Source organism: Hemitrygon akajei, chromosome 3 (assembly GCF_048418815.1).
Source record: "Hemitrygon akajei chromosome 3, sHemAka1.3, whole genome shotgun sequence".
Lineage (NCBI taxonomy): Eukaryota > Metazoa > Chordata > Chondrichthyes > Myliobatiformes > Dasyatidae > Hemitrygon > Hemitrygon akajei.
Genome location: NC_133126.1, coordinates 88,716,210 through 88,740,649, shown reverse-complemented (window position 1 = coordinate 88,740,649; position 24,440 = coordinate 88,716,210). Strand labels below are relative to the sequence as shown.

At 42.7% G+C, this 24,440-nt stretch overlaps 1 protein-coding gene across 3 annotated transcripts in view; it reads left to right on the top strand.

Moving 5' to 3' along the window:
• Nucleotides 1-24,440, top strand: part of ltk (leukocyte receptor tyrosine kinase) — a 187,524-nt gene that overhangs the window by 96,528 nt on the left and 66,556 nt on the right. For 2 of the 3 annotated variants that reach the window (XM_073040303.1, XM_073040301.1), the window contains exons 2-9: nucleotides 2,329-2,439; nucleotides 5,850-5,933; nucleotides 8,344-8,518; nucleotides 9,532-9,682; nucleotides 18,907-19,038; nucleotides 19,939-20,095; nucleotides 20,994-21,176; nucleotides 23,449-23,547. In XM_073040303.1, coding sequence (XP_072896404.1) covers nucleotides 2,329-2,439; nucleotides 5,850-5,933; nucleotides 8,344-8,518; nucleotides 9,532-9,682; nucleotides 18,907-19,038; nucleotides 19,939-20,095; nucleotides 20,994-21,176; nucleotides 23,449-23,547 — 1,092 coding nt within the window. The remainder of the gene's footprint in view (nucleotides 1-2,328; nucleotides 2,440-5,849; nucleotides 5,934-8,343; nucleotides 8,519-9,531; nucleotides 9,683-18,906; nucleotides 19,039-19,938; nucleotides 20,096-20,993; nucleotides 21,177-23,448; nucleotides 23,548-24,440) is intronic. The other variant, XM_073040302.1, reaches the window with a different exon arrangement.

Sequence of the window (24,440 nt, the reverse complement as noted above, 5' to 3'; positions counted from 1 at the left end):
TTTCTTTCAAATGTGGTCCTGCTATGCAAACACGAGAAAATCTGCAGATACTGGAACTCCAAAACAACAGACACAAGATGCTGGAGGAACTCAGTAGGTCAGGCAGCAGCTATGGAAAGGAGTGAACAGTCGACATTTTGGACTGAGATCTTTCAATCTTGGCCTGAAACATCAGCTGTTTAATCTTCTCCATAGATGCTGCCTGGCCTGCTGAGTTCCTCCAGCATTTTGTGCATGTTGCTTTGGCTCTGCTATTGTTGGGGTCCATGATCTACATCTTGGTGGTGGTCTATTGAGCGATCTGGTCTTTTGCTGTCTACTAGGGTGTCTCCAAGCCAAGAGTGTGGCCTCAAGGCCAAGAAACCTGGAGACGGGGCGTGAGCCCATGATCGACTCCATTTCTCACTGACCTCGCCAATTAATGCACCAAGGATGGTTGAAATCATCGAGGTGAGTGCAGAAGGAGAGCATGTGTTCAGTGCTGTGTACCAGCCTCTTGCTCACTGCTGCCAGAGGAAGGTCCCTACATTTGAATGGTCTATCTACTTCAATGCTGTCGGAGGTTGGTGCTGGAGTCCTGGGTCCTGGGCAAGGTTAAGTTGATGCTGTTTGTGTGTTCGACGTTATGATGTGCTACTGGTTTCTAGTCACTCCTTTTCTTTATTGTTGCTATTTTGAATCAGGGTGGCCTGCAGCTAATGAACACGGAGCTGAACTGAATATGCCTGGATTCTTTTGATTTTGTGCTTTGCGCTCATAGAGGGAAGGGGGAATGGGATTGTTGGGAAAGCTCTTCATTCTCCCAGTGGTCTGAATGGCTCCTTCTGTGTTATAATGAGTAAGTTCAAAGTAAATTTATTAGCAAAGTACATGTATGTCACCATATACAAACCTTAGATTAATTGTCTTGCGGGCAGACTCAATGAATCCAAGGTAGAGGAAATGAAAGAATGCACCAACTGGGCGTTCAACCAGTATGCAGAAGAGAATTTTCACTGTATTTTGTACTTGAACCCACAATCATTAGATAATTTAGCAAAGGAGGGCAGTTATGTTACTCCTCTCGCTGCCTTGTGATGCACTGGGTGGCAACATTGCCGTTTCTTTAGCATTTCATCTGTTTTTTTATTTACGAGGCTGAGTTGCTAGCTTGACGCTCAACCCAGCACAGATGGAAAGCCTACAAGGAGCTACACACACAAAATGCTGGTGGAACACAGCAGGCTAGGCAGCATCGATAGGGAGAAGTGATGTTGACGTGTCAGGACAAAGGGTCTCGGCCCGAAATGTCGACATCGCTTCTCCCTATAGATGCTGCCTAGCCTGCTGTGTTCTACCAGCATTTTGTGTGTGATGTTGTTTGAATTTCCAGCATCTGCAGATTCCTCGTGTTTGCTCTACAAGGAGCTGGCCGGATTTCAACCCAGGACCACTTGCCCTGAAGTCCAGTGCTGATGCCACTACACAACCGGCCAGCTTAAGAGGGCAGTAAGGCACTTGGAATTAGGTGAACTTTGGAAGTCAGTCTTGAGAAATATCAAAGCATTCTGCAGAGAGGAAAGGAGAGGAATGTACATAACATCTTAAGTTCTTCTGCTCAAGCTTTTATCCAAGGGACTGTTAAACCGCAGAGAGTAATGGACTCAACCCAATACAGGCACAGCCCTCCCTACCATCGGTAGTGTGTACATGAGGAGCTGCCTCAAAAAGCCAGAATTTATCATCAAAGATCCCCACCATCCTGACTAGGCCATTTTCTGCCATTGCCTTTGGGCAGGGGGTACAGAAGTTCCATACCACCAGGTTCAAGAATAGCTGTTGCCCTTAAACCATTCACTGCTTGAACTAACCTGCACACCCCTAATCACTACACCAGTGTAGCAACATTGACCATTTTTGATCTAATTGTGTTCTTTCTTGTAAAAACTGTATATAATTTCTGTTTTTCCATGAGAATGTTGTGAATCTGATGCTCCGTGCCTGTGATGCTGCAGCAACTCAGCTTTTCCTTTGCACCTGCGCATCTGACAGTAAACTTGACTTTGACTTTGATTTTGTACAGAGGTGATAGGATCCATCATTCGGTTCCCAGACCCCTTTCTGCCAGACTTGGACATAAGCCCTACTTCTGGAATGGAGCGAGCGTTGCACTAACCTATGACGTCACTGCCAGTCTTCTGTCTGACAGTGCACTGAGTGTCTGTTGGCCAAGTTGCATAAACCATTTTCAGTCTTCCATGCACTGCACTGAGTACTGCCAAAGCCCTGTGGGTGAAAGGATTTGGCACTGCCCCAAAGTCTCACGCAGTTGTGCAAACTTTCTTTCAGCGGCAGGCTTTGGAAGTCATCCCACTGAGGGATCTGCGGCAACAGGGCAGACTGACCTTCATGCACCAAGCCAGTTGGAAGCTCACCTACCAGAAGGGATTGCTGTTGATGGTAAGTGACAGCAGGATCAGTGAGACGTTGCACGAGGTGGCAGGAGTTGACGGACAAGCTTTGACCAGAAAGCAATGCATGATGAAATGTCATTGGGAGATCAACCAGAGTCATTTCATTTCACAAGCAGTGGAGCATAAATACATTCAATGCACTGTCAAAGGTGAAATGATGAAAGTCTCATTCAGCTTGCTAATAACTTTCCATGGAAGTGGACAGACAGCAAGGTTATTGAATGTGGCACACTTCAGGTTTGGGACTGAATATGTCTTCCCTCTCCAGGCTTGCATTTCTCTCTTTGCCTAGGTCTACCTTTATGGCCGATTTTCTCCAGCTCTACATTGCTTTCTTTCTGTCTCACTCCATCACTCTCTCTCTGACTGTCCCGCTACCACTATCAATCACAGTACAACATCTCAATATTGTAGTATGTTTTTTTTTGTTGCTCTAATCCTGTTCTTTCTTGTAAAAAAAAAGAACATAGAAAACATACAGCACAATACAGGCCCTTTGGCCCACAAAGCTGTGCCAAACGTGTCCTTACCTTAGAACTACCTAGGCTTACCCATAGCCCTCTATTTTTCTAAGCTCCATGTACCCATCCAGGAACCTCTTAAAAGATCCAATCATTTCCACCTCCACCACCACCACTGGCAGCCCATTCCATGCACTCACCATTCTCTACGTAAAAATCTTACCCCTGACATCTCCTCTGTACCTACTTCCAAGCACCTTAAAACTATGCCCTCTCATGCTAGCCATTTCAGCCCTGGGGAAAAGCTTCTGACTATCCACAGGATCAATGCCTCTCATCATCTTATACACTCTGTCAGGTCACCTCTCATCCTCCTTCGCTCCAAGGAGAAAAGGCTGAGTTCACTCAACCTATTCTCATAAGGCATGCTCCCCAATCTAGGCAACATCCTTGTAAATCTCCTCTGCACCCTTTCTATGGTTTCCACATCCTTCCTGTAGTGAGGCGACCAGAACTGAGCACAGTATGAACAGTAAATGTGTATAATTTATGTGTAATTGATGTTATTCTTTTGAATGTTGTCTATATGATGCTGAGTGCCTGTGATGCTGCTGTCAGTTAGGTTTCCTCTGTACATTTGCACATCTGTACTTGTGCATGTGACAGTAAAATCAACTTTGACAGAGGATGTTCCATCCCTGTTTGCAATTCCTCTTCAGAGCCAGCACTCATTAACTCTGGAAGAATGTTATACTTTTACTGGATAAGGTTCTGTCTAATGGTTGGAAAGCAGATTGCTGGAAAATTATGCAACTGGACAATGGGAATGCATCTGCATCGATTTCTTTCTCCATTTCTCATCTTTGTAAATCCCGGTGATCACGGTGTTAACTGAACTGGCTGCAACCTGAAACAACTTTGCACAAGACCTAAGATTCTTAAAGCCTCATAAAAGAATCTTTCCCTGCAAAAGTACTTCAACATGACAAGGTACCACCAGTTATTGATCCAATGAGTACCATCACAACATTCTTCCTGCTGCTGCCATCAGAAAAAAGGTCCAGGAGCCTCAGGACTTATACTAACAGGTTCTGGAACAGTTATTACCCCTCAATCATCAAGCTCTTGAACCAGAGGGCATAATTTCTCTCAACTTCACTTGCTCCATCTCTGAACTGTTCCAATAGACTATGGACTCACTTTCAAGGACTTTTCATCTCACACGCTTGGTATTTATTGATGATTTGTTTTTTATATTTATTATATCTTTTTTTCTTTCTTTTTGTATTTTCACAGTTTATCGTCTTTTGCACACTGGTTGACCGTCTTGTCGGGGATGGTCCTTCATTGATTTGATTATGGTTTTTGGGTTTATTGAGTATGCCTACAAGACAAAAGGGTTGTACATAGTGACATATATGTACTTTGATAGTAAATTTACTTTGAATTTAGCGATGCTCCCATATACTTCCTTGAAACAATAGGTAGGTAACAATAAATGGATCAGTGAAATAGCACCATAAGGTGGTGCTGCTCAGCATGGGCCTATGAGCCATTGTGTGCATCACTGTAATAAAAAGCCTCTATACAATTGAGATGGGAGTAATGATGTCAACATTAAAATTGACAGTATTACCAGTGAACCTCTTTTCTAAATTAATTAACAGCTACCACTAATAGCATTCCAGTCGTTTGTAAACTATCTAACAATAGACTCCATTACAGGAGTGTGACCGATTCAGACAGCATTTATTTATGTTCAATTAGCAACAGTGAGACCTGTCCCCGTGCTCTTTATTAATAACTAACTCACATTACTAATCACGTGGAACACACCCTAGACTAATAAACAGATTTCATTAATTGCAGGGAAACCATCCACGCAGTATGTGTTGGTGAATTAATTCTAGTGTTAATAACAAGAACCCCCTCCACACCCCATGTCATGTTGTCCACCCACACAATCAATATCAATAAGATGATTCCATATCAATAATAATCCCTAAAAACTATTATTAAATAGATTTCATTACTGACAGGAAGGTCATCTACTAAATCGTTATTAATAATATTATATTGCTAACTCATCTCTTTGCTTATATGGCAAAATCTTTTCTGAGTGGATGTATTCTTGACTCTTTTTTTCATCCGCATTAATAGCCCATCAACAATAACATTTGAAGCCACAGTATTAGATTATAGAAGTAAACAGATCACTGCTCTCTTTATTGGTAAATTTGGTAAATGGACTTATTATTGTCACTTGTACTGAAATGCAATGGAAAACTTTCAGCGTTACCTCACATCGGCACATTGAATGTTGAATGAAGTGTCGCAGTAGTGCAGCAGACAATAAGGTGCAAGGCCATAATGAGGTTATCTCACCACTATCTGTTGCCATCCCCTGCACCCTCAACTAACAGAACTTATCTGTCTACTTGTCTAGCATCCAGTTCTGGAAAGTCCAAAGTTATCGTCTTTAGTCCCAGATGGAAAGAATTTCCTCCGGTCCATTCTACTTCCCCCAAACACTTGCTCTGCAGCTCATTCCACATTAATGCCACTGCTTATGTAAAGAAAAAAACTTACACCTTGACTTCTATTAAATGTTTCCCTTTACAGTGTCACTGCACACCCATTTGTACTGCACTCATTGCTTATGATGTTGAAGAAACTGGCATTTACTACACACAGTTGTGAAGCCACATCAGTGGGATGAGTTTAATAATTTGGAGTTTAGATTAGAACAGCAGTAACTTAATTGAAGCTGAAAATAGAATATGTTTGATGGGCTGAATGGCCTGAGGGTGAACTAAGGTCAAGATGCTTGGCTGTGGTTATCAACTTTTATGCATCACCATTGTATATCAGCTACAGGTCAGTTCCTTAAGGTGCTCTATTATTCTGCATAAGACTGCCTTTGTTGTCTTCACAGAGACGGAATCAGTGACATTGGAGAGTGACTCCATGCACCATCATGAAGATCTTCCATTTCCAATGCTAGACAACACTCTATCAGGTAATAATACTGAGAGATGTATACAAAATGAATTAACCAGTGGTTAATTTAACTAATGATTAATATGCAAAGGTAACAATTCTGTGAATATCAGAGGTGCTGTAGAGTTTTGCAGAGATTGGCCCTTCTCATCAGGAATTTCTGGCCAGTGATCACAGATACTATTTGGACACTATTAGTTATTGGGGACGTTCTGCTCCATTATGTAGTGCTGCATGTCTGTAATCCTCTCATTATCTGTATAATATACACAGATCAATAATCTGTGTTGTGTACAGAATGTACTGGGTCCACATTTTATTGCATTATACGGAATGAGCTGCCAGAGTAAATAGTTGAGGTAGGTACGATAATGATATTTGGACAGGTACATGGATCGGAAAGGCTTAGAGCGATATATGCAAAACTCTGGCAAATAGAACTAGTTTAGATGGACAAGATTGGGATGAAAGGCCTTTATTCCATGTGTATTACTCTGCAACTTCATTGCAGAGTAAAGGTTACCTGGCTCATCAAGTTAATGTTTGACTTTACCCCGGACACTGCTATATGTATATTATATATACTGTACAGCTGAGATCATGTCCTGTTCCCAGATTTTCTGTGTTCAATGAGCAACAGTGGCCTCTATCTAGTGTTTATTACTCTTACCCCTGTGTCTTCAAATCCTTTATCACTCTGAAACTCTGCTTCATCCTCTCGCTCTGCAATCATTCAACGTGTTTCTGTGGTGAGGTCACTTCTATCATCATCATGTACTGTAGTGTAATAATGAAAACAATGCTCTTGTTCTAATGAAAGGTTACTATCCTAGCAGAAACATTGCTTGGAACATTGTCTCTGTTTAAACACATGGCGTTTTACAGCCGGTTACAGGTATTGATTTTAAGTGACGATTCAATGGCCATCACCATCCCTGATGAAGATGCAGAGTTTGTCATTGCTACATCAGTTAAAATTGATACCTGTACCCAGCTGGAAACCCAAGGAGAGTTTATTTGTCATATATGCTGGGAAAGCACTAGATCCTCTTTGATTGTCTCTGTTTCTTTCCCTAGAGATGCTGCCGGATCTGTTGAGTATTTCTACTTTTATTTCAGTTTTCTAGGGTCTGCAGTTTTTTTTAAACATTTTGATTGCTGTTTAGCTTGCAGCCACTTCTTTTCCAGAACTGCCTAACTTTCTCCATACGGTGCTTCCGTATGCCTTGCTCGCCTTGATTGCCAACAAAAACTTCTGTTCCCCTTCTTTCTTGTCTTGTATATTTACAGATGACAACAAAGTTGGTAGTATAGTGGACGGTGAAGAAGGTTTCTAAGATTACAATGGATTATTACTCAACTCTGAGCGTGGTGGGGGTGGGGGAGGAATAGTGGATGGAATTTAATTCAGCCAAGTGCAAAAGTGATACATTTTGGAAAGTGAAACCAGGGCAGGGCATACGCAATGAACGACAGAGTCCTGGGGAGTGTCGTTGAACATAGGGACTTAGGGGTACAGCTATTAAGTTCACTGCAAGTGATGATGGTGAAGAAGACATATGGCATGATTACCTTCACTGAGTACGAGAACCGGGATGCCATGTAACAGTTGTACAAAATGTTGGTTAGACCTCACTTGGAGTAGACTCAGATTAAGATTTATTTATCATGTGTACATTGAAATAGTGAAATGTGTTAACAACTAACACACACAAGGGTGTGCTGGGGGCAGCCCACAAGTGTTGCCACACATTATGGCACTAACATAGCCTGCCTACGATACTCAGCAGAACAACACAGAACACAGTAAAAAGACACAACAAGCAACAATCAACAACAGCAAAACAAGCCCCTTTCCTCCTTCCCATACATTCACTGTGAGCATATTCATTTGTCTACCTTAAAAACCTCTTAAACATCGCTACCTTATCTGAGTTATGTTTCCTAAGAAGGTATCAAAGCGGCAGGGCCCAGATCCGAGAGTGGGGAATGACCCAAGGTTTGGCCGATTTAAGCAGATTGAAAAGGTCAGGGTGGTGAGGAACAAGCTGATGTTTGGCCCACTGCTCTGCGAGGTTTACTCGTCTCTGAGAGCCGAACTGAGGCCATGGTCTGCAACTGACGGCCTCCTGGATCAGCTGTGATGGGCTCCGTGGCTGTGAGCTCACTTTGGTGAACTTCAGTTCTCAATATCATTTGCTTATTTTTACTGATTGCACAATTAGTTTTCTCCCCCTGTACATTGGGTGTTTGACAGTTTTCTGTTTATGAATGGGTTTGATTGGGTTTCTTTGTTTTGTGGCTCCCTGTAGGGAGATGAACCTCAAGGTTGTGCAGAGTATACATGTTTTGATATTAACTGTACTGTGAACTTTGTCAGCCTGGTTATGGATGGCTGTGTGAAAACAATGTACCTCATCCCACTGCAGACTACTCTGACATGGCTTGGCTCTTTACATCCTGTGGGGCGAGTGGTCCGAACGGCCCCACCCAGGCACAGTGCAACAATGCCTACCGTCATACCAATGTCTCCGTGGGGATTGAAACAGAAGGACCTCTTAAGGGCATCCAGATGTGGCGAGTGCCAGCAACCAACAAATACGTGTAAGCAGAACCGCCTCTAATGTTGGCACAGGTCTGTGGGGTTATCGACGCAGGATCAGGCTAACGTGATCTGGGGCAAGGAATGGGTGGGCTTCTGAGCCAGAGACTGCTGGTCTTTCTGAATCCTGTAGATTCTTACATCCGCTTAATCCTTTCATCCCAGTCATAGAATCATAATGGAACACTACAGCACAGAAACAGGCCTTTCAGCCCATCTAGTCCATGCTGAACAGTTATCGTGCCTAGTCCTATAGACCCACACCTGGACGATAGCCCTCCCATCCATGTACTTATCCAAACTTCTCATAACTGTTGAATTGACTCCACATCCACCACTTTCACTGACAACTAGTTCCACTCTTGCAGCACCCTCTGAATGAAGAAACTCGCCCTCGGGTTCCACTTAAATATTTCACTTTTTACCCTCAAGGTTAATTGGTCATTGTAAATTGTCCCATGATTAGGCTAGGATTAGATTGGTGTATAGCCGGGTGGAGTGGCTCGAAGGGCCAGAAGGGCCCACTCCACTCTGTTTGTCAATAAATAAATAAAATTTAACCTATGTCCTCTTAAAAAAATATGCCCTTCAGGGTCTTTCACCTCTAACCCTAAAACTTTGCACTCTAGTTTTTGATTGCCCTGCGAAGAGAGCACTCACCCTCTCTATGCTCTGTATGATTTTATGTACTTCTCTGAGATCACTCTTCAGTCTCCCCTACTTCAATGAGTAAAGGCCCTGTCTGTCTATGCTCTCCCTATGACTCAGTCCAAGTCCTGGCCACAGTCCAGTAGATCTTTCTTGCACTCTTTCCAATTTAATCACATCTTTCCTGCAACAGGGTGATCAAAATTGAAGACATTATTTGAATACTGGCTTCATCAATGATACCTGTTACTTCCAGGTGTAGTTCTACTAGGATTAAGCCAGTAGTTGCAGTACCCAATCCAGCAAACCTGAATGTTAGTCCCAGCTTCCTGATCTCATTTGTCCTTCTCCAATCCCTCTTCTCCAGGGTGTTTGCTTACGGAGCGGCAGGGGGCAAAGGAGCCCGGAACAGCAACAAGAGATCACATGGCATCATCATTTCAGCCATCTTTCATCTGGAGAAGGATGAACTTCTTTATATCCTCATTGGGCAGCAAGGGGAGGATGCTTGCCCTGGGGTAAGTGGATAGTCTTTCATACCAGATGCATCAGAGCAACTGAATGGTTTACTCACAGAGGGTATGCACCGAGGGCAGGAAGATGAGCAAAGCACCCCATTAGGGCATTGGAATGAAGCATCAGGTCTGAATAGGATCCATAGAAAATATATAAAACTGCAGGTGCTGATCCAGGGTGTTTACCAAAACGTTCCGTGGAAAATGTCATTTGCAATTACAACCAACACACCTAGGGATGCAACAAATTCCCATGCAAATTCCTCGCAGTAACAGAATCTCAGGGTTGTATGTGGTGACGTGTATGTATGCTGATAATAAATTTTACTTTGAACTTTGAACTGACATAACATGCTCACAATGCTTGACAAAACAACATGGAACAACAGCAAAGAAGTCCCACTTTCCCTCCCCCCCCCCCACCCAAGCCACCCTCACACATGGAATGTCCTCCGACTCCTGGACAGACTCTGGTCTTCAAGCTTCAGCCATCTGGCTTTGATTTCCAAACTTCTGATCAACTTTCAGGCTCCAGTCTTCAGTATCAACCCCTGGACTAGCCAGTGACAGGATACCAAATTTCAGGCTCGAACTCCAGGTGCGTGGACTGACTGGCCCTTGTGTCTCCTGCTTGCATGGACGTCCAGTTCTGGGACAGACGGTCATTGAGGGATATCCTTCATCACCGTTCCAAGTTGCTGGCCTTCGAGTGCGGAGCGAAGACGTAGACTCCACATGTTCATCATTCCATGTTCACATTGCTGGTCTTCAAGGATAGAGCTGAGATTTTGACTCCAGATGTCCTTTGTCACCTACCCACATCTCTGACCTTTGAACCTGGAGTGGAGGTCAGACCTCTAACTCCTCCATATCCCTGTGCCTAAAACCATAGTCTGATGTCTAACTTCCCCTCATCACTGCCTCTAAATCCCTAACTCGCCTCGTTTCCAAAACCCAGAAAACAACTAAGCCTAAAGCACGATCTTGACAGAGTAGAACATAGAACAGTACCATGGAGGAACAGGCCTTTCTGCCCACAGTGTTGTGCTTAACTAATCATTACTTTATATCTAGTTACATGAATCCGTTATGACTGCACATGGGCCGTATCCCTCCATTTCCTGCACATTCATGTGCCTGTCTAAGGGCTGCTTAAATGACTCTATCATATCTACCACCATAACCAGTCTTGGTGGCACATTCCCAGCACCCAGTCGAGTAAGAAAAAACTTTCCCCCTCACCTGTAATGCATGCCCTCTAGTATTGCACACTTTGACCCTGGGAAAAATAATACCGTTTATCCACTCTATCTGTGCCTCTCATAATTTTATAAACCTCAGCCTCCTCTGCTCCAGAGAAAAGGACACAGATGTTCCCAACCCAAGATTATCCAGCCTCTCACGATAGCTCATGCCCTCTAATTGAGGCAGCATCCTGGTAAACCTTTTCTGCACCTTCTCCAAAGCCTCCGTATCCTTCCTAAAACAGGGTGACCAGAATTCCAGATGCAGCCTAACTAGAGTTTCAAAATCTGAAACTAAAACTGAAATGCTGAAAGAACTCAGCCAACTCTGAGAAGGAAGGGTCATTAATCCAAAACATGAGCAGGTTCCACTAATGCACCTAGTATTTCTATTTCTGAAAGGACTCAGATTTAATTGTGATGTGCTATCTTGCTTTGTCGGCAGTGAAGTCAGAGCTGGATCTGTTGTGTAGTGTGTGGCCGATGGGAGCACTCAGATTATTCGATGTCCTTGGCTGGTTGGTCAGAGATTGTCATGGATTATTGTAGCAAATTCATTGCACTTACCTCCTCCTCATTCAGGATCGATGTATTGTCGTATCATTAACTCCTCCTCATTCAGGATCCTTGTATTATTAACTCCTCCTCGTTCAGGATCCTCGTATCATTAACTCCTCCTCATTCAGGATCGATGTATTGTCGTATCATTAACTCCTCCTCATTCAGGATCCTTGTATTATTAACTCCTCCTCGTTCAGGATCCTCGTATCATTAACTCCTCCTCATTCAGGATCGATGTATTGTCGTATCATTAACTCCTCCTCATTCAGGATCCTTGTATTATTAACTACTCCTCGTTCAGGATCCTCGTATCATTAACTCCTCCTCATTCAGGATCGATGTATTGTCGTATCATTAACTCCTCCTCATTCAGGATCGATGCATTGTCGTATCATTAACTCCTCCTCATTCAGGATCGATGCATTGTTGTATCATTAACTCCTCCTCGTTCAGGATCGATGTATTGTCGTATCATTAACTCCTCCTCATTCAGGATCGATGTATTGTTGTATCATTAACTCCTCCTCGTTCAGGATCAATGTATTGTCGTATCATTAACTCCTCCTCGTTTAGGATCGATGTATTGTCGTATCATTAACTCCTCTTCGTTCAGAATCCATGTACTACTGGCTGATGAATGACAATCAAACGTATCTCACTTGAAGCTGGAGCACAATCTACAGCCTGACTTTTCTGCTCTGGGTCATTTTAAGCAAACTGCATCACTCTTTTTTTCCTGTGAAATGATTCATGGTTTTCTCCAGAGAGCCTAAGTAGAGCACTTTGAATGTTCAACAGAAGAGCTTCACGGTCCTGAGGTCTTGAATTCCACAGTTTTAAACTCCTTATCCTTGATTTTGTACCCCTCAATGGGTTTACTTCCCCTTTTGAGAAGTTACCTTGCCTTCTTTTACCCCGTGCATCCACGATTTTAATCACTCTGGATTGATGGCTGAGCTAAGTATATCCACTGTAAGTGATGCACAGTTGCGTGTATTGAATATACATCCTATGAAATTCAATGGATTGACAGTGTTGGAGTGCAGGGTTCTTTGGTTTTTATCTTCAGACTTTACAATCTTCCTGGTCTCCACACATTTTGCCTGATGACATTGTGAGTTGGTTCTATGTTGATAAATCCCTGAGAGTGTGTCAGCAAGGCTGGGTGTGAGAGAGCCAGTGTGGAGTAGGGCAGACAAGACAGCAAGTGGGGCCGGACTCGTCCAAGGTCCCTACGTTGTGCACAGAGGGCGTGGTCATTCAGATCAGGAGTGAAGCAAAGAATTAAAAGCAGAAAATGTTGGAAACATCTGAAAGTCAGGCAGTAGCACCGTGGAGGGAGAAACAGAGTTTATGTTTCCAGTCAGAAACTTGTTTTCATTTAACTTTTACAGTTATGACAAGGGCCTCTGACTGGAAACATTAACTCTCTTTCTCATATTTATACAGGTGAGTCGCTGGGCTGTTCTACGCTGGCTGTATCTCTAAATAAATAACTTATAACACAGATAGGACATTCAGCCCATCTAATCTAGACTAGATTTCAAAGTAACCCCATCAATCCCATTGCCTCATTTATTTTCCTATATTCCCTTCCCAAACCTCCCCAGATTCCTTCATTCATCCACACAAGGGGAAATCTACAGAAATTTTCAGATGGCTGCAGAATTGAACCTGGGTCAGCTGTGCTGCTGTGGCATTTTGCTAACCGCTACGATCTTTGGGAAACGGAAAGAAACCAGAGCACCCAGGGAAAAAGTCCTATGCAGGAGAACATGCGAACTCCAAACAAACAGCACTGGAGGTCAGGGTGAGACCCACTTGGCTGGAGTTGAGAGGGAGCAGGAAGTACTGATAGGACAGAGTGAATATCTCCGATAGGGTGAATCCAAGTTCACACAGGTCATAGGGTCGTACAGAGATGAGCCCTTCAGATCAGCTGGTCCATGCTGACCGAGCTGCCCATCTAAGTTAATTCCAATTGTGCATTTGACCCATTTCCTTCTCAGCCTCTCCTTTCCCAGTACCTGTGTGCTTTTTAAACATTATTTATTTATTTGGAGCACCACTGTTGGTGTAGCAGTTAGTATACAGTGCCAGCAACCCGGGTTCAATTCCACCGCTGTACATAAGGATCTTGTAAATTCTCCCCATGATGGCGGGGGCTCCTCAACCACCCCGGGATGCAAATTCTAGGCACCAGCACTCCCTCTGTAAAAAAAAACATTTGCCCCATGCCTCTCTTTGAACTTATACCCTCTCACCTTAAATGCATGCCATCTTATATTAGATATTTTGACCTGGGAAAAAGATACCAGACTCTACTCTGTCTATGCCTCTTATAATCTTTAATTAAAAAAAAATATTTATTTGAGATCAATTGTATTATATCTTCAGTTATCCATTTCTTCGTACTTTTCCACACTTTTTGTGTGATGGTTTATTTTGCAGCTTCAACCATGGATTCCTTCAGTATGTCCCAGGAAGATTTGCCTCCTTCATCCTGCAGCAATTGATAACGGTTTTTCACCTTGATTGTGTATTCTGTTTTCAGATGAGGGTTGTTTTGTAGTTGTTGATAGTCCAGTGGCTCTGATCTTTTTGGCTTCTTTAATTTTATTTCCATTTTGCAAATGACTGGTACGTGGACGGTTCCAAGGTCTCCTCCCAGAAAGCCAGTGTGGCTTCCATGCAGAGCGTGGAACTGTCGACATGATATTTGCTGCACGCCAACTCCAGGAAAAATGTCAAGAGCAGCACAGTGACCTCTTTATGACCTTCGTCGATCTGACCAAGGCATTTGATACGGTCAGCAGAGATGTCTTATGGAAGATAATGGAGAAGTTTGGCTGCCCTAGCAGATTCATCATGATTGTTCAGCAGTTCCACGATGGCATGATGGTGAAAGTTTTGGATGATGGTGACGAGTCAGAAGCTTGGATTGAGTTATGGAATTTTTGAATCTGTTATTGATTGTTATGTAATCGATTTGATTTTTGTTGTTCCCATCTGGGCTTCTCCATGTCCATTTCCTTCTTGGATGTCGTTTAAACCAAGTGTTGGTGATTATCTGATTGCTTGTTTTACACCATGATATAAGCTTTTCTCCTCTTTTGTTTTCTTCTCCCAATCCCTGGTCTCCAACAATATGGTCTTCTCTTCCCTTACCAACTTTTTCATTGAAGTCGTCCATGACTATGATGACTTCTTGTGGTTTGCATTGTTCTAGTGCTTTGTCTAGGGAGTAGTAGAAGGCATCGATTTCTTCCTCTGAGCCTGCCATTGTGGGTGCATATACTTGAATGATAGAGATGTCGTTTTGTTGTCCTTTTAGTTTGATTAGCATCATTCTGTCTGAGATATGCCAATATCCTAGCAGGCTCTTGGATGTTTCTTTGTCTAAGATGATTGCAACACCCTTTTCATGTTTATCTCCTCCAGAGTATATCATTCTGTAGTCGTCTGATTGGAAATACTCCAGTGCCTTTCCATTGTATGACACTTAGGCCTAGGATGCTGACTTCTAGTCTCATCATTTCTAATTTTACGTTTTCTAGCTTATCAGCTTGGTGCCGGGTTCGTACACTCCAAGTGGCAATTCGCAGTCTCTGGTTCTTGCAGACAGCAGTGGCATGACGATCCGGGCTCACCTGTCTGTTTACATGATATCTCGTACCGAGCAAGGTGTCCGCACTATTTGGTACTGGGATCCCATTTATGCTGTTGTCTTTTACGTTTGTGTATTAACCATGGTTGTAGTAGGGATGAAATACAAGAAGTAGCTTCCCCTTGCTTGCTTCCAATGCAGTGTCTTTACAAGACGGGTGACTGTGACCATTGTCTTATTAAAAGGATCTACTACTCAGCGTCTGAGAAGCAGGAACCATCAATTGTGTTACGCACAACTTGCCTTCTGCTTCATCCACCTTCACTGTAACCCAAGTAGGGAGGCTAACAGGTGCTACACCTTGCCTGAGGGTGACCTGCAGGTAGCTGTGGCTGATGGTAACCTCATCACCCAAAGCAAATGCTCCACAGCCAGGTGTAGTTTATCCTCATGCCCAGGATACAACAAAAACAGACCAAGAGACAGCGAAGAATACAAACAACTTGGTAAGACAATAAGAAGGAAATGCAGAGAAGCTAAAGACAGATGGCTAGATGAGAAATGCTCAGAGATAGAAATGCTACAAACCCATAACTCTGGAACAAAGATGATGCACAGTAAGATTAAAGAACTAACGGGGAAATTACCTTGCTCAGCCAGTGGATGCATCAAGGCAAAAGGCGGCAACTTAATTATGAGCAAAGAGGAAATCCTAAAAAGATGAACAGAATATATAAAAGAACTTTTTGAAGACCAAAGAGGAGAAAAACCAAACATAAAGAAGAATCTTGAAGGACCTAACATTCTAAAATCAGAAATTCGAACAGCCATAAATAAAACAAAACATAACAGGGCAACTGGTCCAGACAACACCGCTGTTGAAATGGTACTGGCATTAGAAGATTTTGGAATAGAGAAAATAACAGAAATAGCAAATGAAATCTATGATCAGGGGGAGATACCTGATGATTTAAGTAAATCAGTGTTCACTTCCAAAGAAAGAGGGAGCAACAGAATGTGAGTTACATTGTAAAATAAGCCTGATGAGCCACGTGGCAGAAATTATTCTCAGAGTAATCACGATGAGAGCAAGACGCTGTATAAAACCAGAAATCAGTAAAGAACAATGCGGTTTTGTGGAAAACACTGGAACCAGAAATGCAATTTTCATGCTACGGATGATCTGTGAACAAGGCATCCAGGTATAAAAAGACATCTTACCTATGTTTCATCGACTATACAAAAGCTTTTGACACTGTCAGACACCAAGATCTTTTGGAAATGCTTCAAGATCTTGACATAGATGGGAAAGATAAATGTGTCTTAAGAAACTTATACTGGGACCGAACAGCATCCATCAGAATAGAAGGAGAAGTGAGTGAGTATGTGAATATCATGAGAGGAGTCAGGCAAGGTTGTGTCTTTTCACCCGACTTATTCAACCTGTATAGTGAAAATATCTTGAGAAGTATCAAAGACATCAAAGGACTCACAATCGGAGGCCATAATATAAATAACATCAGATATGCTGATGACATCATACTAATAGCTGACTCAGAAACAAAACTTCAAGAACTACTCACTATAGTGGCAGCAGAAAGTAATTGCAGAGGCCTCTCAATCAACACCAAGAAGACAGAAAGCACGGTCATCTCCAGAAAGACAAACATCCCACAATGCATGATCAAGATCAGAAATGCAAACATCAAACAAGTCAACAAATTCAGATATCTTGGCAGCCAAATAACAAGTGATGGCAGGTATGACGCAGATATCAAATACAGAATAGCAACGATGAAAGAAGCTTTCCAGAAAATGAAGACCATATAACAGTCAGAAAGATGAGCATGTACACTAAAAACAGAATACTGCAGTGCTACATTTATTCTATCCTGACTTATGGAAGTGAATGCTGGACCATTTCCCCAGCAATGGAAAAGAGACTAGAAGCAGCTGAATTATGGTACTACAGGAGAATATTAAAAACATCATGGACCACACACACATCAAATGAAGAAGTTCTCAGAAGAGCCCAAGCAATTAGATCATTCATACCAACAATAAGAGAAAGACAACTCAGATTCCTAGGACACGTCATGTGGAAAGATGAACTAGAAAAACTCATATTCTCTCTGGAAAGATCGAGGGGAGCAAACCTAGAGGAAGACCTCGGCTTATGTACATGAAACTCCTAGCCAAGTGGCTACACATCGAGGAAATGGAAGTCATCCAAAGAACAAGGGATAGATCTGTATGGAAAACCACGGTCACCAACGTCCACATCGGATATGGCACCTAGACAGACAGACAAACATTTATTGAGGTACTGGGCAAATAGGCCCTTCCAACCCTTCAATCCCTGCTGCCCAGCAACCCCTGATTTAACACTAGCCTAATCACAGGACAATTTACAATGAGCAATTAATCTATCAACCAGTATGTCTTTGGACAGTGGGAGGAAACTGGAGCACCCAGAAGAAACCCACATGGTCACGGGGTGAACGTACAAACCCCTTATGGACAGCAGCGGGAATTGAACCCAAGTTGCGGGTACTGTAGAGCTTTGTGCTAACGATGTTGTGCTTGCCACCCTCACCTTAGAAACTCCTATCAAGTCAATTTTCAGCTTCTGCTGTGCCAGAGAAAGGAACCCATGTTTATTCTACCTTTCTCTATGCCACAAGCAGTATCCTGGTAAACTTCTTCTGCTCCTTCTCCAAAGCCTCCATGTGCATCCTGTAATGAGGCTTTCATTCCTCTAATAGTTGTCCTTCAGGTTCCTATTAAGTCTTTCACATCTCGCCCTAAAACTATGTCTTCTAGTTCTCAATTCCCCAACTTTGGGGGGGCAGGGAGGGGGGAAGATGTTGCATTCACCCTACCTCTGCCCCTCAGGCTTCTACACATTTCTCTAACATCCCCCTCTCCATTCTCCTACAGTCCAGTGAGTAAACAGCCAGCCCACTCAACCCCTCTTCATAACTCAGCCCCTCGTAGATCTCCTCTGCATTTTTTCCAGCTTAATGGCATTGTTCCTAAAGCAGGGTGATGAAGACTAACACAATAGTCACCAACATCTTGTTAAAAAATAATCTGAATGTTTACAGAGCTACATGGTGATTAATTCATGAAGGGAGTTAGAGGACAAAGAGGCGTCTAAAAACTGTGAAATACAGGTCAAAGCTCCTCCTGAAAGCAAACAGAGACTGCTGGAAATGCCCAAAAGATCAGGCAGTATCTGTGGAGAGAGTAAAACTGAGTCAACATTACAACAGGTACATTTAATGTTAGAGAAATGTATACAATATACATCCTGAAATTCTTTTTCTTCACAAACATCCACGAAAACAAAGGAGTGCCCCAAAGAATGGGTAAGCTTGCAGTGGAATTACTGGAGAAACACTGAGCCAGATAATATTTGAGTGACTTTATTCCATATGATGTTAGGAAAATGTTTCTATAAACGAAGTGTATATATTCAACAACTAGCAATTGATGTTCAATCAGATAGTTTTAAGCCTAAGGTTGGTAGATTCTTGATAAAAAGTTGTATTAGAGAAATGGGGGTAAAAACAAGTGTAGGAGTCGAATCAGAGATCAGCTCTAATTTCAGTGAATAGTGAAATAGTTTAAAAGGTCTATTCTTGTTCTTCTGTGACTATGTAACCTGTCAACATATCCTTTTGCATCTGTTTCTTCATATTTACATAGTTTCTACTTATTATATGATATTAAGAGCAAGCTACAGTCTGTAGAATGGCTGAGCATGTCCAGCAAAATCTTGAAGCTAATAATATTTCTGCATCTCTCTTCAGAAAGACCAAGTGACTCAGAAGATCTGCTTGGGAGAATCTTCCATCATTGAAGATGACTACAACAGTAATAAAGCCATGTTAGAATGGGCAGGAGGTGGAGGTGGAGGTGGTGGAGCAACATACATTTTTAAGGTATACAAACTCTTTTGAGGTAGACAACTGAATGTTTGCACACTCATGCACTTATGTAAATGAGAACATCATGCATATGCATGTATTTAAATGAGTACTCATAACTGCCACAAAAGTCTTTAGTTAGTCAAGACATTGAAGAGAAGTCCCTCGTCTCCATTAAAATATCTCTGTGGTATCAGGTACCTGATGTTATTGAGGATTTTCTTTCCCAAATCAAAGTTGACCAAGTCAGATTAGAGTTAACTTTCAAGTGCCCAGGTACATGTATGCACAGGTGTAACGGAAAACTTGGAGTAGCATCATAGGCAGAATATTTACAAGAAAAATATAAATTGATTGCAAATTATGCAAGGGTGAACACAATTATAGTGAAAAAAGCCAAGTCCATTGTATGCAAACCCATGAAATTGAGAAGCATTTCTGACAGTACAGCTCTCACTCAGTAATGTACTAACAAGGCGGGCAGTCACAGTCTTTTCCCTTGGATTGTGGAGTCAAAAACTAGAGGTCACAGATGCAAGGTAAGAGGGAGAGAGAGATTTTTTTTTATAAAAGGGATCTGATAGGTAACTTTTTACACAGAGAATAGTGAGTACCTGGAATGAGCTTCCAGAAGAGGTGATCAAGGTGTGTACAACTGAAATATTTTAGAGGCATTTGGATAGGTGCATCCATGGAAGGGAGGGGCTTGGAGGATTATGGGCCGAACACAGGCAACTCGAATTAGCAGGAAGGATGCTGTGGTCAGCATGGAGAAGGCCTGTTTTTATACGGTATTACCCTTTACGACTCTAAGATTACACAAGTACTATGTTTTGAAGCTACAGCCAAGTACCAGAACACTTCTGCAGAACAAAACAGTTATGTGAAGCAATTGAACTCTGTCACTTTATCCAGATGGAGAATGGCATACAAGTGCCATTGCTTATTGCGGCAGGCGGGGGAGGAAAGGCGTACCTGGAAGACCCAAGTTACTCGATGGATGTCCATGTAACGGAACAATATGAAAATGATACATCAGTGCCTGGATACAATGGCCAAGTTGGGGCAGCAGGTCAGTGAGAGGAAAGAAATAGGCCGAGAATTCTCATTAGTGTGTTATGAAGATCTTGTTAGTCTCTTGTTCATCGAATCTCTGCCGTAGATTTTGTCATACGCTTTTCAAAGGTGACACTGCAGCCCGTTTTGGAGGGACAAATGTATTGGCCTTACTTTGTTTTTGTTTGTTGGTTGTTGTCCTCATGATCACCGACTGGTAACAAGATGTTGATATGAGAGCAACACTGAAAAGGCCACATTTATTGTCCATTCATGATCTTAAACATTTCAAAAACTGCGCACACAGATTTTTTAGGTAAAGGTGGGGAGAAGTCCAACAACGTAGAGGACTGCGTGACTGCGTTGGTGGGGAGCAAGTCTCTCTCAGTGTAACCCACTGGGTCAGTAGCAAGTGGGGTGGAAACAGTGTGAAACCCTTGGGGAACAGACCAGTAGGGACAAGTCTATCACAGTGTAATACTGGAGGGAACAGGTCTACCACTGGGCTAAAAAGCTGGGGGTACAGGCCTGTCACTGGGGGCAGTATTGGTGGGAACGTGTCTGTCACTGTAAATTATGGGGGGACGGTACTGGTGGGACAGGCCTGTCACTGTTTCCCACTGGGAGAGAGAGCTGATGGGGATACATTTGGCAGTGTGCTTTTAGGCTTTCTGCAACTCTGCAAGTCAAAGGTTTGAGCAACACTTGATCCTGGCAGGATCTGTCCACTCTCAGTCAGCCATAGACTGAGCTCCAGCTTTGGGGATACAAGTGACAATTCCAACACCTAGTTTCCAAGTCACACCAGCATAGCTATTGTTTAAGGGATATATGGTTGTCCAGTGGATTATCGGGAATGGGTGGAACTGTTCGTCCTCGTCTTAACTTCTTTCCTTGGAACTTCTGTCCTGCAGGTGGAGGCGGAGGTTGGAATGATGTCACAAAGTTTCCCTGGTCAGGAAAATCTCTAGCGGAAGGTGCAACTGGGGGCAGTGCGTGCCCCCGGGCATTGGAGAAGCTGGGGTGGGCAACACATGGTGGATTTGGAGGGGGTGGTGGAGCTTGTACATCTGGAGGAGGAGGTGGTGGATACACAGGTGAGCCCTACCAACCACACTGTGTTCATGAACTGTTTAGGGTACTTCTGACTTGTATGTAAAGATTTAGGATTATGTATTTGCCTTTCATCTCCGCTTGTTTCAGTTCTTTTTCACTTTCTGCTGAGATATCTTACAGTTACCATGGTTAACTCCATCCTGGCTTACTCTTGTAATGCCCTTGTTCAGTTGCTGAGGCCTGCTTTGATATTAACATGTGGGGGAATTTTCCTTCTTCCTGGTGACAGAGGCAGAGCTTGAAGCTCAGTCAAGCGCTCCTTGTTTTAGAACCTGGTTCCCCATAGCAGCCCACATCACTGAACCACAAAATGCCATGAGCTAAAATGGAATTCACAGCCCTCCTGCAATTCAGGTTTCTGCGTTTGTTCATTATAAACGATGAGGCAATTATACAAGTTTAGCAAACAATATTACAGCCATGCAGAAAATTCAAGAATATTCAATATATATTTCTATTCAAGCAACTTCCTTGCTTCCAGCTGAGATAAATAATCCCTTCTCCCTCGTTGTTATATTTAAATGATGGGTCGCTGCGCTTTTTCTTGCCGGTTCCTGTCTCTGCTTCAGAGCAGCTGCTCCGATATGGAGCAATGAATGGAATCTCCAGCTGTGAGGAAGGTTGTATAACCGGCCCCTTGCTTTTCTATTGATGCTGAAACACACAGGATCTTCTGCCTGTCGGCACGTAAGTAATTCTGCACAGATCTGATTCTTCCTGTGTGTTGTTTACTTAACTGGCTACCTTTCGTAAAACCATAAACTGAAATATCAGAGTTGTTAAGGTATATGCTCATTGACGCAAAATATCCTATTAAGTGTTGTACAGGTACTCTTGAAATGTAGTCAGTGTTGCTGTGATTAAAGGGCCAAAGAGATTACCACAGACACCAGTGGGATAATTTGCAGTCCCCCGATTTCAGGTTCACTGTAAATTTATTATCAAAGTACTTATATGTCACCAAATACAGCCCTGAGATTCAATTTCTTGTGGGCATACTCAATAAACCTATAGAATAGTAACCAAATCAGATTCAGTGAAAGTCTGCCCAACTTGGGCGCTCAACCAGACAGCAGAAGAAAACAAATCGTGAAAATACAAAAAGAAATAATAATAAATAAATAAATAAATAAATAAGCAATAAATATTGAGAACATGAAAAGAAGAGCCCTTGAAAGTGAGTCTTTTGGTTGTAAGAGCAGTTGAGCGACAAGGTGAGTGGAGTTCAAGAGCCTGATGGTTGAGGGCTAGTAACTGTTCCTGAACCTGGTGGTGTGAGCCCCAAGACTCCTATGGCAGCAAGAAGTGAGCATATCCTGGGGGGTGGGGTCCCTGATGCTGGATGGATGCTGCTTTCCTGTGACAGTATTTCATGTATATGGGCTCAATGGTGGGGAGGGCTTTACCCATGATGGCCTGGGCTGTAGCCACTACTTTTTGTAGGATTTTCCGTTCAAGGGCATTGGTGTTTCCATACCGGGCTGTGATGCAGCCAGTCAATATACTCTCCACTCCACATATATAGAAGTTTGTCAAAATCTTAGGAGATTGCGGAGATTCAGCATGACACCTAAGGAAGTAGAGGCATTGCAGTGCTTTCTTCATATTGCACTTGCATGCTGGGCCCAAGACTGGAATTTAAAGTTGCAGAGCCTCTCCATAGCTTTCCTTCTCTTGAAGTCAATAATCAACTCCATGGTCTTGCTGACATTGGGCAAGAGGTTGTAGTTCTGGCACCACTCAGCTAGATTTTCCATCTCCCTCCTATATGTAGATTCATCACCACCTTTGATTCAGCCTACGACAGTGGTGTCGTCAGCAAACTGGAATATGGCATTGGAGCTGTGCAGGGGGCTAAGCACCCAGACTTGCCCTGTACCTGTGCTGATGGAGATTGTGGAGATGTTGTTGCCAATCTGAACTGATTGGGGACTACAAGGGAGCAGATCAAGGATTTAATTGCACATGGTTGATTGTGAGATAAATATTGACCAGGACAAAGAGAATGTTTTTTATTTCTTCAAAATAGTGAAATGGGATCATCTATATTCAGCAGGAGCTTCAAATTTAACAGTCCACTTAACAGGTAGAATCTCCAACTTTATGAGCCAAAATCTCTGAAAGTGGGGATCCATAGTATTCTAACCGAGCAGTGTGAACTGTACTGTGAAGTCTAAAGCCTTATAAACGAGCTCCTTTATCAGCTGTGTAACAAGTAACCCTGCAGCTCTCAGTTTCTGTGCCCTCTTTCAGGTGGGAATGCATCAAAAACTGATCACATTAGCGCCGATGGCCATGACGGAATTTCATTTGTTAACCAAGCTGGAGAGCTTTACTTCCTCCCATTAGCAGGTAAAGTGAGTAGACATGCTGCCCATTTGTTTTGATATCGCTTACGACATTTATTTCAATAAATCATTGAAACAGTTCTTGAAAAGGTAACTTCTTGAAAAATAACTTACTCGTTTTCCACTTTGGCTCAGTATCAGTGTGAAAGGGTTTGGCTTGCAGGATGATTAGAATTATCTTCAGTAGTCAAGGAGAAGTTCAAGCACCACAGTTGAAACAGAAGAATAGGAGTGGCCCGTCCAATGGTTTCAACTTAAGCTGCTGTTCATTGAATTCAAGGTTGATCAATGGCATAACTCCATTCATTAACCTGATCCACCAATTTCTTTGCATCAAAGATTTAGTTTTGGAAGAGAATTCCGCTGATTTGTATGAAGACGTTACCAAACGTCATGTAAATAGATTGATTCTTACTCTAAAAATAGAATCTCCTTCTTGACTTTCTCAGGGGGAGAGCTTTCATGTGCCCTGATGAAGAGCCTCAGCCTGAATTGTTGACTGCTTATTCCCCTCCGTATATGCTGTCTGACCAACTAAGTTCTCCGGCACTGTGTGTTGCTCTGGATCTCCAGCATCTGCAGAACCTCTTGTGATTAGCAAATGATTTCATATTTTCATGTGGGCCATCATGTCTACGCCAATCCCATCAATCCCACTTATCTGCCCCATAACTTATTCTCTTCCACTTGCTCTTTTACTCCAGCCTGATACTCCACACACTCATCTATATAATGGATCATTTACAACAGCCAATTAACCTATCAACCTGCGCATAATTGAAAGGTGGGAGGAAGCCACAACATCTAGAGCAAACCCATGTGGTCTCAGAGAATTCGAAAACTCCACATAGACAGTGCCAAAGTGAACCTGGATCTTTGATACCACGAAGAATCAGC